This window comes from Euprymna scolopes, chromosome 37, assembly GCF_053919585.1.
Source record: "Euprymna scolopes isolate OS-2025 chromosome 37, ASM5391958v1, whole genome shotgun sequence".
In the NCBI taxonomy this organism is placed as follows: domain Eukaryota; kingdom Metazoa; phylum Mollusca; class Cephalopoda; order Sepiida; family Sepiolidae; genus Euprymna; species Euprymna scolopes.
The window spans coordinates 53,716,293-53,731,292 of record NC_136518.1 but is presented as its reverse complement, the minus strand read 5'-3'; the positions used below and the strand labels follow the sequence as shown (position 1 = coordinate 53,731,292).

The following is a 15,000-nucleotide window of genomic DNA, read 5'->3' as shown; positions in this document are numbered from 1 at the left end:
GTATATCGTTCATCCAGATTGCATTTTTGAAATTCACCAACTGTGGCAATAAGGCTTTAGTAGGGTGTATTCCAATTCCTGCTGTAACTGTTCATTGTAACCTAAAATCATAAGAATTGGTCAGTCCTCTCATAAGATGCATAGCAACAACATACTAGATTTCCAAGAGTCTACGACAATTTTAAATGCCTGTACAAAAGAAAAGTCTGGAAACTTATTGAAGGCACTTCGTATTTGGTGCGTTCAGAATACTGTTCTCATCTTGAATGTTAATTACACGAAGTTTTGTCCGATGGAACACCTTTTTCTTGTCAAACTCGGGAATCTTTCTGTCGAACTCGAGAATATGTGCATAATTTCAAATAGAATCCTTTATTTAATCAACAGAAAAACATGTTCTTGTTCTGTCAGCCGAATATAAATGCTAAGTAATTTCGTTATTCTTCATATCGCCAGCCCACACTGACGATTAAACGTTCAACCTCCAGAGGAGTGTTAGACCACTGATCCATTCGGATAATTCTTATGAATTCCGGGAATCTTATTATTTTTAGGCGTACAACTTACTTATCACTGTAGATGTCTATTTATTACTACAAATCTAATATATAAACGGTTATATGTCCGTCCGTCCGTCCTTCTGTCTGTCTGTCTATCTGTCTGTCTCCATATTTTCAAACTCTTTCTCCTCCGAAACTAAAAGGGCATCAAATGATTGGATTTCTTACAGACCGTTCTTTTATGGGTCTTTAGCCGGTTAAAATTGTTTTTAAGGGGTCAAAAATGAAAAAAAAATCGTTAAACATTTTGTACATTCATCTAAGTTTATTTTTAACTTTTAATTTTTAACATGTTTATATACGCGTCACGTTGTACAGTGGTATCGTCACCAGCTTTGAATCATCCAGTTTTGGTTTCGAGTCTAACTGATTGCACCTAAATACTTTTTTTTTTTTAACTTTTGAAATCACGACTCTATAATAAGATATACGAAATCTGGACGAATTAAAATATCATGTTTAAGCGTATTTATATATATATATATATATATATATATATATATATATATATATATATATATATGTATATATATATATATAATATAAAGCTTTGTGTCTGTGTGTGTGTGTGTGTGTGTGTGTGTGTGGTCACGAATAGGCTCCTATATGGTTGACTATTTTAAAAAACTGATTACATATAATGATAGAAGATGTATCGAGACACAGGAATGGGTATGTTTGATCTGACAGAACGGTGGTTCATTAAAATTGTGGGGTCTGTGTTCACGACTGGTCCACAAAATATGGAAATAAAAAATTAAAAAATTAAAAAAAAAGTTTACAAGTGTTTTTGATATAGATGTTAATATGAATATTTTGATAAGTATGTTTTAACTTAAATGGGGATGGTATTATAAAATTGTGGGGTCTGCGTTCGCGCCTGGCCTCCATAGAATGGAAATAGGCACAAACTTTAATAAAGACTTTTCATATCTATCTGCATAAGTATACTTTGATAATTATGTTTCAGTTTGAAGAAATATGGTATAATAAAATTATGGGGTGTTCGTTCGCACCCGACCTCCATAGAATGGAAATATGTCACAAAGTTTAACAAAGTTCTTTAATATAGATCCACAGAATATTGTGATAAGTGTTTCAGTGTGAACAGGTATGGTATAATAAAATATGGGGTTTATCTATTTTATTTTTACTTTCATCATATTTTGCTTTGGTTTTGATACCCCCGCATTCGAAGCTATCTCTTTACAACCCTTCCTTTTCATAACCTATCATACTTTAATAAATCAGAGTCCATTTTCTGTAGGCTGTTTTTGAACCCAGTCAACGACGGGTACTTTTGCTAGTATATATATATATATATATATATATATATATATATATATATATATATATATATATATATATATATGGTAGCTTCCTTCAGTCTTGACAGACTATAGATACCCTTTGTAATGGTGCCTGCGAGTGTAATTTTTGTGACAAGAGTTATGCAATCTCCAACCACATCTCTTCTTAGTGTTGTTAAATATCAGTGGCAAGTTGAGGTACAGGACCACTGGAAACAATGCTGAAATAAGCAGAGAGCAGATACAGCGCCTAGAATTTCCAAATGGTCACCATTTTGTACTAGCCAGACTTAACCTTGCTTAACTAAAGTGATCTGAGAACCGGTGTGTCAATGTGATTATGCTATATATATATATATATATATATATATATATATATATATATATATATATATATATATATATATATATATATATATATATATATAAAATAAAATGTATATGGCGATTAAGCTACACTGAATATTCCGCGTTTAATCCACTCTAGGATTCTTCAGGCTTTATACGAGTAAATTAAGTAGTTATATATATATATATATATATATATATATATATATATATATATATATATATATATATATATACATATATATATATATATATATTTATATATATATATATATATATATATATATATATATATATATACATAGTAAGATGATTGATAATTTATAATTAAAATTAAAAATCGGTTTCATAAGGAGGAACAAAACAAAATCAATAAATTGTACGATCGTTTCGGAAACGATGTTTTTATTGAGATAGAGACTAAGTCATGGACAATAATTTTAACATATAGTTTTTTGAAACAAAGTCTCCTCATTAGCAAAAATATTGGGCGGGCTTTTTTTAAAGACATCAAAAATAAACCTAGCATATTTTTAAGTAAGGCAGATGTATCCGAAAAATATTTAAATATAAAGGAAAATATTTACACTTTTGATGTTGATAAACAAAGTAAGATAAATTGAGAATAAAAATTAGAATAAAATCATAAAGTTAAATTGGGTTTGACTGTAAGGTTAAAATAAGATGTTTTTAAGAAAATTTTACAAAGATATATATACCTTATTTGCCTTTTACAATTCGTAAGTATTATCGTCAAAGCATTCATTTGGATGGTAAATGTAGCCTATGAATGCTTGAAAATGTTGAAATGTAACATATATATATATATATATATACAAAAGTCTCTCTCTCTCTCTCGGTCCTGGATATGACCTTAAACTATATCCAGTGGTGAGGCCCCAGCTTGCGGGCTTTAAAGAGTGTGGAGCCACCCTTTAATTACCATTGCTCCCAGGTCCACCCTTTAATTACCATTGTTTAATTACCATTGTTTAATTACCATTGCTCCCAGGTCCATCCTTTAATTACCATTGCTCCCAGGTCCACCCTTTAATTACCATTGCTCCCAGGTCCACTCTGACCCGGAGTGTCCCAACTGTTAGGGTCCCAACTATGGATTAAATAGAAATGTCTCCAAAAAGTATTCATAATTGAAAAAATCTGATTAAAGGAAGATATCGATTATAACCAACGTTAACAGTCTTATACAACCCAACATCGTAAGTGCACTGAAGAACTTTTATCACCGCACAAGCAGAAGGGTCCGGTGTATAAAATCAACAGTAGGTTCTTTAACAAAACAGGGGCGTGTTTAGAATGAATGTTTTTTATTTAGAGCACAATTGGTACTTGACTTTTTGCATTATAAACTTCAATTCAATTCAAACCATTATATAGAAAATTAATTTTATAAAATCAAGAGTAGGTTCTCTACAGTGCAATATGGACTACAATGTATCGTGGATCAAGTTACTGCAGGAAAGCATGTGAAGCTTCCTTCTGGTGCACCACAGTGGATCCCCGACTAGAGCAGACAATCAATCAATTTGATTGAAAAATGTCGATTTCACTACTTTTGATAACAATAAAAGTATTTGAAGTGTGGAACATTTGTTGGTTCATATTCAATTCTGAGCAACATCGAGTCACCCTGCTAGTATATATATATATATATATATATATATATATATATATATATATATATATATATATATATATATATATATATAGTGTATCACAAAAGTGAGTGCACCCTTCACATTTCCTCAAATATTTAAGTATATCTCTTCATGGGACAACACTGAAAAAGTAATTTTTTAACACAATGAAAAACAATCCGTCTGCAGCATATATAACAGACTTAATTTATTTTCCCCTCAAAATAATGCACAATACCTCAAAATATAGCCATTGAAAGCTAAATCCCTGGCAACAGAAGTGAGTACACCCCTTATGAAAAGTTGTCAATATTAACATACATGTCAACTCTCAATATTTTGTGTGGCCATCACCATTATTCAAAACTGCCTTTACTCTCCTGAGCATGGTGTTTACCACAGCTTCACGTGTAGCCACTGGAATGCTCTTCCATTCTTCAATTACGATGTCGCAGAGCTGGCAGATATTTGAGACTTTGTGCACCTCCACCTTCTGCTTGAGGATGTCCCGAAGAAATTCTATTGGGTTCAAGACTGGGGGCATGCTTGGCCAGTCCATCACCTTTACTCTCAGTCTCTTCAGTGAAACAGTGGTTGTCTTGGATGTGTGTTTTGGGCCATTGTCATGCTGGAACACTGCTCTGCGCTACAGTTTCTAGAGGGAGGGAAGCATGCACTGCTGCAGTATTTGACAGTACGTGTTAGAGTTCATGTTTCCCTCAATGAAATGTAACTCTCCAATACCTGTAGCACTCATACAGCCCCAGATCATGGCATTCCCACCACCATGCTTGCTTCTAGGCATGACACACTTCTCTTTGTACTCCTCACCTGGTCGCCGCCACACATGCTTAAGGCCATCAGAACTAAACAAATTAAATTTCGTCTCATTAGACCATAGGACATGGTTCCAGTAATCTATGGGCTTTGTTGACATGTCTTCAGCAAACTGTTTGCGGACTTTCTTGTGTATTGCTTCTGAAGAAGAGGCTTCCTCCCGGGGTGACAGCCATGCACACTAATTAGCCTTAATTTGCTATGTTACTTATTTCTTCACTGTTGATCGCTGGAAAAATGGTTGGATCACTCTACTGCTCCAGAAGGTATCTTACTGCCGATGCAATCCTCTATCTGTATAAGAGCCGGGTATGTCCTGAGATGGTGCAGAAGCTGCTTGGCACATCTTATCCTGCCTTCATAGAGTCCAAAACAAAGGCTCGACTGAACTCCAATCTGTGGTCCCCCACTTGCCAAGTTTTCACAAAAGAGTATCCCAATTAGTTTATTGAAATCCTAGACAGAATACAAAAAAAGAAAACATTAAGAAGTTTGTGAAATGAAAAAAAAAAAATTATATCCACATTTAAAAATAGACGAGGATTCTCGGCTACATAACGTTCTTTCCCACCCCCCTCCCCCGAAAAAATGAATTTTAATTTTTCGCCGATTTTAGAATCAGTAATTTTATCAGAATCGAAAAAAAAAAATTGGAATCGTCCTATCACTAATTGGGACAGACCACAGTCAGATGAAGCAATGTCTGGTCTATTAGAACTTTTTGATTTGTTTGGTGGGCGAATCAAACTTCTATACAGAATTCACAAAGATTGTTGTAAGATAGTGTGGCCACGCATATTGCAGCTGTGTGCAAATGACCAAGCTGGGTGCGATATGACGTCACGGAAAGAAAGATGGTAAATGATTATTAAAAGAAGAACGTTTGCGCAGACCGGGGATTACATCATGGGATGGCATTAGAGAAGGACAGAAGTAAACGTATTACGCACGGTGGCTGAGGGGGGGGGCAGGAAAGCTCAGTGGTTGCACACAAAGGCCCAAATCAAGCAAAGCAATAATGCAGAAGAAACATTGCCAATTTAACTCCACTGATTTGCGGTTCCATGCCTTGCACATGTTTACATTCACATGTAGATGCAGAGATGACCAGAGGCCGACAAATCCTGATGCTGATTCTACCTGGATTTTCACCAGAGCACTGTTATCCAAAGAGATCTGACACTACCATGGTGCAACCTCCCTTGCCACAAAGAAGAAAGTGTTGGACTTTAGAGCAGCTGAACGTTACACGTATGTTCAGTGGCTTATCCAAACGTTTGTTTATTTAATTACTTCATTGCTTCTTTTTCATTTTCTTTTTCTAGCTAAATGGCATTCTCACACAGGGTGAAAATATTGCTGACAACGGAGGATTGAAGCAGGCATATTGGGTAAGTTTATAGATTTTTCTTCTTTTTTTTTTTTTTTTTTTTTTTTCAAAACATGAAATGTAAATGATCAAACAACAAATGAAATAAAATAAACAGCGGTTGTAAACGTAACAAACATTTTTATTTAGAGAAAACACGTTTCTATATTCGGATATAGTTCATATATTAAATCGATTACCTTTTCTGCTTCTTGTAAAACCGGTTTTCTCTATCTCTAAACACTTTCTCAACACCCAAGGCTATTCTCTATCCCTACAAATCTACTATCAGGCGATGTATGGAGTATTTTGGCTGGCGAATCTCTGTTCTAGTTGAAGGTTCTTAGGAAGGTGCAGAAACTAATCTGTAATTTGATTCGCCCCACACTTTCTTTTGCTCTGCAACCTCTCTCTCACAGACGTGATGTTGCTAGTCTTAGTCTTTTCTAGAAATATTATTATAGCATGAGCGTGTATTCTTCAAAGCACATGCGATAATATTTTAGTAGCATATTTCCAAGAACTCTCTTTCTGTTGACTGTTTTCCTCCTACCTATAGCCTTGATCTTTTCAAGACTAAAGTCAATAGGTATCTCCTGTCTTTGTGATAATTATCTGTCGTTCTTTTTAGCTTCTTACATCAAATGGCTTCATGCCTTGTCTGGAGCGATTTTGATGAAAATAAATGTGTGAGTTGCATCGCTGCAAACTTCCACTCATTTGAACGGAAGTTTATCAAGCAGAAAGATATATGCGTGCACGTTAGGAACAATAGTTACAGTGTAACACAATGGATGAGAAACCCTTTCGGGGGAGCCTTAAACTCCCCAACACACACATCTCAGTGAGTGCACATTTTTAAAGGTGGACGTTCTCGACACACAAAGATTAACAGCTGTTTACGTAATTGGGTGCACAGTGAAAGGTCGACCTTGCATGCTGAAATCTGAATTTAAAAAACAAAACATATGCGTTAAAACTTATCTCTCTCTCTCTCTCTCTCTCTCTCTCTCTCTCTCTCTCTCTCTCTCTCTCTCTCTCTCTCTCTCTTTCTCTTTCTTTCAATGAAGAAAGAGAGGGGAATTGAATTGTATTGTTTTAGACAGGAGGCTTGGAGTCCGTGCGCGACAGACGCATAGCAGTTTTTGTGTCAGCCATTGTCGACACGCATTTGGTCAAATTTAAATATGCTCCGCCAGTGTTAAATGTAAATAAAAGAATTATATTTTCATTAAAAAAATGTCTTTGTCCGCTATTTATTCCCGCGTTTTATCTGCAGCAACAGCATTCTTTTCAGCAGAGATCCCTTATGTCTGTCCGTAACAACACAACAAAGACTCAACAGGCAGACTCATGCCAGCCAGTTATAGCCGACGCCATACTGACCCCCTTGATGGTAAGGGATGTGCCTATCGTGTCTAACACCTGAGCTGTTTGCCATGCCATGAGATAACAACAGTTTTCAGAGACGTACTTACAACACTTTTTTACGAAGTAACTCTCCCTGGTAAACAATCAGATCACAATAGTTCATAGTGCTGCTAGTATCAGCGGGAAGGAGGAAAGTAGTCACCAAGAAGAGAGTTCAGAATTCTTGGGAAAAAGCTGCTGAAGTTGTATTATAATGAGGTATTGAAATAGCAAATTGATGAAGACCACTAGATCAACGAGTCAAACGAGCTGAGACAAAAGAAGCAGGGAATAGATTAGACAATTCTGAGTTTGGTTTGATTTGGTTTGATTTGGTTTGGTTTGGTTTGATTTGGTTTGGTTTGATTTGGTTTGGTTTTATTTGGTTTGGTTTGGTTTGGTTTGATTTGGTTTGGTTTGGTTTGATTTGGTTTGGTTTGGTTTGGTTTGGTTTGGTTTGATTTGATTTGGTTTGATTTGGTTTGATTTGGTTTGGTTGTTACAGCATATCAACTCTTTTCAGCTAATTTAAAGCCGAATACAATTATTTTAGAAACAGTATTCATGTTGCATCCAGTTATTTTGTAGAAGCCTTTTATTCTTCGTGATCTTTGTATTTTTAGTCGCTAGTTTATAGTGTTTGCTTTGGTTGTTTTATAGTGCATTTTATCATTTTTGTTCCTTGCCCTGCAGAACATGAATGAGTTTTGCAATGGGAGAGGAAAAGCCGTTACAGTATTAATGTTTGGTACATTTTAAGTTAGGAAACCAGTCAGGAAGTGGGGGATATAGAAAGAGAAAGGGGAAATGGGAAGAAGGAAAAGTGGGAAAAGGTGTGTTGTTGTTTTTGTTTTTGGAGAACATAATCAACTTTTGCAAAAAGAAGTAGAAAAACAAAAAACATCAATGTTAGGTGCATTTCGGCTCGGGAAGCCAATATCTTCAGACAGCCTAATCTGGTAGCACCAGACAATTCTGAAGAACACCTGCCATAATAGTGTTGTTGATCATATAGATGCTGTTTGTTTGCTTGCTTGTTAGGCAACTCGGACTTCTGTGTAGAGCTCATGAAGATTGTGCCACAGGATTGTCTAATCTGCATGTAATCCTCTTGTTGATCGCAGCTATGCATTAACAAGCAAATCCAAGTAGCAGCCATGATCTTAAAAATAAACACCTGTCTATGTTCATTAAAAAAAAAGTTTCTAGCAACCTCTGGTGGCTTAGAGACATGGCAGATGCATAACAAGCCAGAATGATAAAATTGTCACCTTAGAAAAGATGACATGATTCCATTTCTGTTTGATAAAAACCGGTTTTCTTTTTTTGTTGCAGACCGTCTACTAGTTGGCCAGTTGTGTACAAATGCCTAGAGCGATAAGAGCCTTCTATCATGTCTGAAAGTGACACAATGTTCAAGAGTGAGATCAGAGATGCGCCACTGTACAACTCATGCTCTCTACTAATCCAAGTCATGACAACAGGATCATTGCCAGCACCTTCAAAATGCATCACTTGATTGCCACGAATAACAAGGACGTGTCTAGGAATAAAAGAGACGTGTCTAGGAATAACAGAGACGTGTCTACGTTTCTGGCCACGGTTATGGTCTTTGGTGTGGTTTCAAGTGAGGGCCACATCATGCCACCTCACATCTTCAAAATCGGCTTTAAAGCCAATACCAAAGTGTACCTGGATATGCTGAAGAGTGTGGTGATCCCCTGGTGCAATCAGGTGGTCGCTGACAATCCCTGGGTGTGCTGGTAGGACTCAGCGCTGGCCAAAAAGTCCAAAAACACTCAGGCTTGGCTTCAGGAGTGCTACGACTTTGTACCCTTCTCTCACTGGCCGTCTTCCTTCTCCGACCTGAACCTGGTGGACTACTTCATTTGGATATATAGCAAGAACATCACCAACATGACCTCCCACAACACCAAAGCCAGCCTGATTCTTGTAATCCGCCAAGTATTTGCCAAGCTCCTGCGATCACTTGTAGAAAAGGCATGCTTCCAGTTCCGGACTCATATCAAGGTGGTGATTGAGGCTGAAGGCGGTTACATTGAATAGATGTCAGCTCTACTACATAATCAAGTTACCTGAATTGATTTTTATGATAAAAATTTTTAAATAAAGCTATAGTATTGTTTTCTTTCAGGCAACACTTTTATCGTTCCGCCCTGTAGTGCTGGTGTATTATTATTACTATTAGTTTGGTGCAAAAGTTGTTGCTGATTTAAAATTTTATCTTATAAATGAAAAACTGTGTTTTTAAAAATCTTTATTTATAACAATAAAGACCTTTGCTCTATAGCTTGATCCTATCTGTCAACGAGTTTATAAATGACTCGCTTATAAAATTCTTTAGGTTTTAATGTGAAATATGAATCTAACTCATGTTCAAGCTCCTCCCGTGATGTTAACCGAAGATCATCTAAATGGTTTTGTAATCTTCAAAATAAGTGATAATCCGAAATCAGGAGAATATGCAAGAAGGAGCAAAATTTCCCAAGAGATCTTTGGTCAATAGTACTGTGTTAGAACAAGCATTATCATAATGGAAGGTGTCTCTCTTTCTGTTCACTAAATAAGGTTATTTTTGGATCAACAAGGGTGAGAATATTGCTGAAAAATATGAATGATGCTTTAATAATCTGAAAGAAAAAGTTATAAATTATTCATGGTGATATGTTTAAACAATAACAATATGCATAAAATAAATTACAGCGGTGTGAAATGCGCCTTTTATTAGTTTGATCTGTTCAGAGTGTTGGGCATCATTAATTCTCTCCAGAGAATTAATTAGCTGGGCTGATTTGGAATGCCACGCATGCGCAAAAGTAATAGATATATGTTGGCAAGTTGAAATGAACATTTTGCATTTCAACTTGGCGACATAGTTCTGTATGCATGATTCATCCATCCAAAGAAAGATTTTACTTGTTATAAACCAAAAATAAATTTTAAAAAAATGGGTTCTTGGCCTTCGGGCCAGGATCAAAGTGTAGTATATGTTCTGATGCTGCACTTCACTTTTTTCACTTCACTTTTTTGGTTTCGGTTAGTGGAGGAGAAGTCCTTCATGGCTGATACATTTTTTATTTTTGTTACTAACCAGAGTTCCTCTGTTTGGGGAGCTGGTTCACCCCTTACACACACACACACACACACACACACACACACACACACACACACACACACACACGCACGCACACACATTAAAAACCGACCTTTTGTCTAACTCAGCCTTCGTGGGGAAACAAAAAAAAACATGTTTGGTGTATAATTATTATTTATTGTTAATTTCAGTATTATGTGACCAGTAGTTTTAGAGTTTATCGGTTAAATATTTTCACACACACACACACATGTACACACACACACATGTACACACACACACGTACATACACACACACACATACATACATGCATACATACATACATACATACATACATACATCTGCTGTTTTATTTATATAGATTAGTAAAAACTAACAATGTATCAATTTCGGTCATATTAATAACATAAGATAAAAATTAAAATATTGAAATCTTCAGTAAGCGCGCGTTACATCTCTTAAAAAGAATAGAAAAACAAAACAAAACAAAAAAAAGAGATCGCCTCAAAACATGAGGATCCATATGGACCCCGATTGTGAATCCCAGTACTGTTTTATATTGTTTTATTTTTATATATATATATATATATATATATATATATATATATATATATATATATATATATATATATATATATATATTGTAATTTTTATTTATATATATACATATATATATTTCAGGCTTACAAGAAGTGGGAAGCGAAGCAGAATGAAAAGGAAAAAAGCCTTCCAGGACTTTCGAATTTCACTCACGACCAATTATTTTTTTTGAATTTTGCACAAGTAAGTATTTCAGTTGGTTCTTTTTTTTTTGTCTACCATTTCATCCCCTTCCTTTATTCGCATCTCATTTCTAAATGTCATTAAGCAAGTCTTTTTTCTATATTGACAATTTGTATAATTCTGGCCCTTCTCCTCTTCTGATGAAAAGCATTTAGCTTCGAAATGCCATGGCCTAAAGAGATTGTTTTTTTTGTTTTTTTTCTTAAATTCCCCCTTAACTTTTTCTTCATTGTTCTGATGATATAATAAAGTTATATATAACTTTTATTCCTCATCTTACATTTTAATATAATTTTTTAATCTATCATTATATTAAATCTGAGTTATTCAAATTTTTTTTTCAAGTAGTTTAACTAGAAAAATGCCCCAAGACAACTGAAATAAATTCCCTGGACAGAAAAGTTTTGCACCACTTTTTTTGTTTACAGGGACCTTGAGGAGGTTTATTGTAACTGAAATTTAAGAAAAGTCCAACGATCGGTACCAGGAATAAATTCATGGTAACCTACTGTTGCGATAACGCAAAATAATTTACAATAGTAGAAAAAGTAGGATCTGGCATTCGGGCTGAGATTCGAGTGTAGTATCTGTTCTGATGCTTCCTTTAAGTTCATTTGTCCTTAGTCAATATAGAGGAAATCCTTCTACACTAAAGCAATTTTTATTTTTGCCTACTGCCAGTGTCCCATTTTGAGGAAACTGGTGTTGCCCCACATTAAAACTGACCTTGTGTCACATATTGCTCTCGTGGGGAAGCAATTAGATACCAATAATATACAACAGTAATAAAAAGAGGCAAATAGTGCTAGAATTATGGGAGACTTGTCAATGAAACTTCGGAGAGCACTACAGGTTCTGGAGCAATCACTCATAATGACTTGTGTAAAAACTCCTAGTTAGTACTATAATTATAACCAGCAGGACCTGTGGAAATTCCACAAGGGACTCCTTCATATGTAATATATTGATGTTGGCATTCTGTGGATGTTCAGTGTAAATGGAGACGCCCTGATATTATTGTAGCTCTTTTGTTAAAACTGTAAAAATATTTATCCAAGCTATAAGGGACGTCTTGCATAGCGTGATAGTAAAATAAGCTTAAATATGTTTGTATATATTATTATAGAGACAATTTGATTCTTATATATTATAAAGTCATGATTTCAAAAATAAAAAAAATACATCCATAAGACTTGAGTGCATCAGCTTGAATCGAAACCGAAACCAAAACTTATGAAGGTGTCTCTCTTTCTATTCACTAAATAAGGTTATTTTTGGATCAACAAGGGGGAGAATATTGCTGAAAAATATGAATGAGGCTTTAATAATCTGAAAGAAAAAGTTATAATGTAATGCTAGTGTATTATTATTACTACTAGTTTGGTGCAAAAGTTGTTGCTGATGTATATAAATTGAATTGCTTAAGTTATAATTGAAACCGAAACCAAAACTTATGAAGAATATATATATATATATATATATATATATATATATATATATATATATTAATATAAATGGAATTGCTTAAGCTATAAATTGAATTGCTTAAGCTATATATATATAAATTGAATTGCTTAAGTTATAATTGAAACCGAAACCAAAACTTATGAAGAATATATATATATATATATATATATATATATATATATATATATATATTAATATAAATGGAATTGCTTAAGCTATATGTATATAAATTGAATTGCTTAAGTTATAATTGAAACCGAAACCAAAACTTATGAAGAATATATAAATATATATATATATATATATATATATATATATATATATATATAAATGGAATTGCTTAAGCTATATATATATATATATATATATATATATATATATATATATATATATAAATGGAATTGCTTAAGCTATATATATATATATATATATATATATATATATATATATATATATATATATATAAATTGAATTGCTTAAGCTATAATCGAAACCGAAACCAAAACTTATGGAGAATAAAAATTAAAAATTCAGTATGTTATTGCCATACATCTTATAAGATAACTGACTAATTTTTATGATTTCAGGTTCAAATGAACAGCTACAGCAGGAATTCGAATACAAACTATTAAAGCCTGATTGTCACAAGCAGAAGTTGGTGAATTTCAAAAATGCAATCTGGATGTGAGGAAAATTTAGAAGAACGATATGCAATAAAATTGTATTTTAAACTTAGAAAAAATTATTACAGAAACATATGGAATGCTTCAGACTGTTGTGGACCATTTTGCATGAATTGATCGTCAGTTTTTGAGTGGCATAACAGATTCAAGTAAGGCAGAGAGTCTGTGAGGGATGATGAGAGGTGTGGGAGGAGTAAGGAAGTCAGAACACCAGAGCTTATTGGCCAAACAAAGAATGTCATAGATAAGGACCGTCGTGTATCTATAGAAACAATAAGTGCACAATTTGATGTCAGTGTGGGAACTGTATATACATAATTATTCGCGAGGAACTGAAGATGCAGAAGATTTACTTAAAGTTTGTCCCAAGGGTCCTCCATCCTTGTCACAGACTATTTGACCAAGATGAGCATCAAGACAGTTCCTCACCCTCCCTATAGTTCAGACCTTGCTCCCTCTGACTTTTGGTTATTCCTTAAGCTCAAGGAAAACCTTGGATGATGTTGTTATGAAACAATAGAGGAGATGAAAGAGACTGTGACGGGGGTTACTGACATGCTCACACAAGGGAACTTCCACGAGGCCTTCCAGAAGTTGTTGGAACGGTACAACAAGTGCGTTGCAACCGGAGGAGATTACTTTGAAGGGGAATAGAGTTTCATATCCCAATACGGAAAACGTCTGGAAACTTACTGAAGAAAATGTTTAAAGTTTGCAAAAAAAAAACATCTGGAAACTTACTGAAGATACCTCGTGTATATATTTAAAAAAAAAACGGTGCAGATCTTTGTTGTTGTTGTTGTTGTTGTTGTTGTTGTTGTTGTTTTTGTTTTGTTTTTTTGTTTTTTGGTTTCTAATAAAAAAGGATATTTTTGTTTTCTAATAAAAAAGGATATTTTATTTTTCTAATAAAAAGGGATATGCTGCAGAAAAAATGTTGATAAAAGAAAATGTTTTAAAGTTTGCAAAATAATAAGAATAAAAAGAAAACTCTTACATATTGTAATAAGTAAATGTTCTCTTTAAATTGATGCAGTCTTTTATTCTAATCCTATTAAGTATTTGAATATTTATTATTTAATTAACTAGCAATAAACAAAACATTATTAATTTAATGTTCAAAATATTAAATTCAAAATAGTTTGTCCCATTAAAACGACAAAGCTAGTTAGATAACTCCATTTTCCTCGAGTTATCGCCCTTACATTTAGATTTCTATTTCTAAACAAGTATATAACTATACAACTAACCAGATCCAAAATTTGTATTATTTTTACATGTCTTTTACCCAAACTTTCCCATTAAATGTAAAATTGCATCACTAATACAATAGCAAAATTAATCCAACATCCAAAATCAAGAAAAGGATGATTATTAATGCCTATTATTTCATCACAGTAATCCTCACCTAACGCAAAAACATTGTATATTTTACGAAAATGATCGCTATGTCAAACAT

General features: G+C 34.0%; 1 protein-coding gene across 1 annotated transcript in view; it reads left to right on the top strand.

Moving 5' to 3' along the window:
• Window positions 1-15,000, top strand: part of LOC145261199 (neprilysin-1-like) — a 1,350,287-nt gene that overhangs the window by 1,324,748 nt on the left and 10,539 nt on the right. Inside the window, exons 19-20 of the mRNA XM_080119525.1 lie at window positions 6,039-6,104; window positions 11,290-11,391. Coding sequence (XP_079975651.1) covers window positions 6,039-6,104; window positions 11,290-11,391 — 168 coding nt within the window. The remainder of the gene's footprint in view (window positions 1-6,038; window positions 6,105-11,289; window positions 11,392-15,000) is intronic.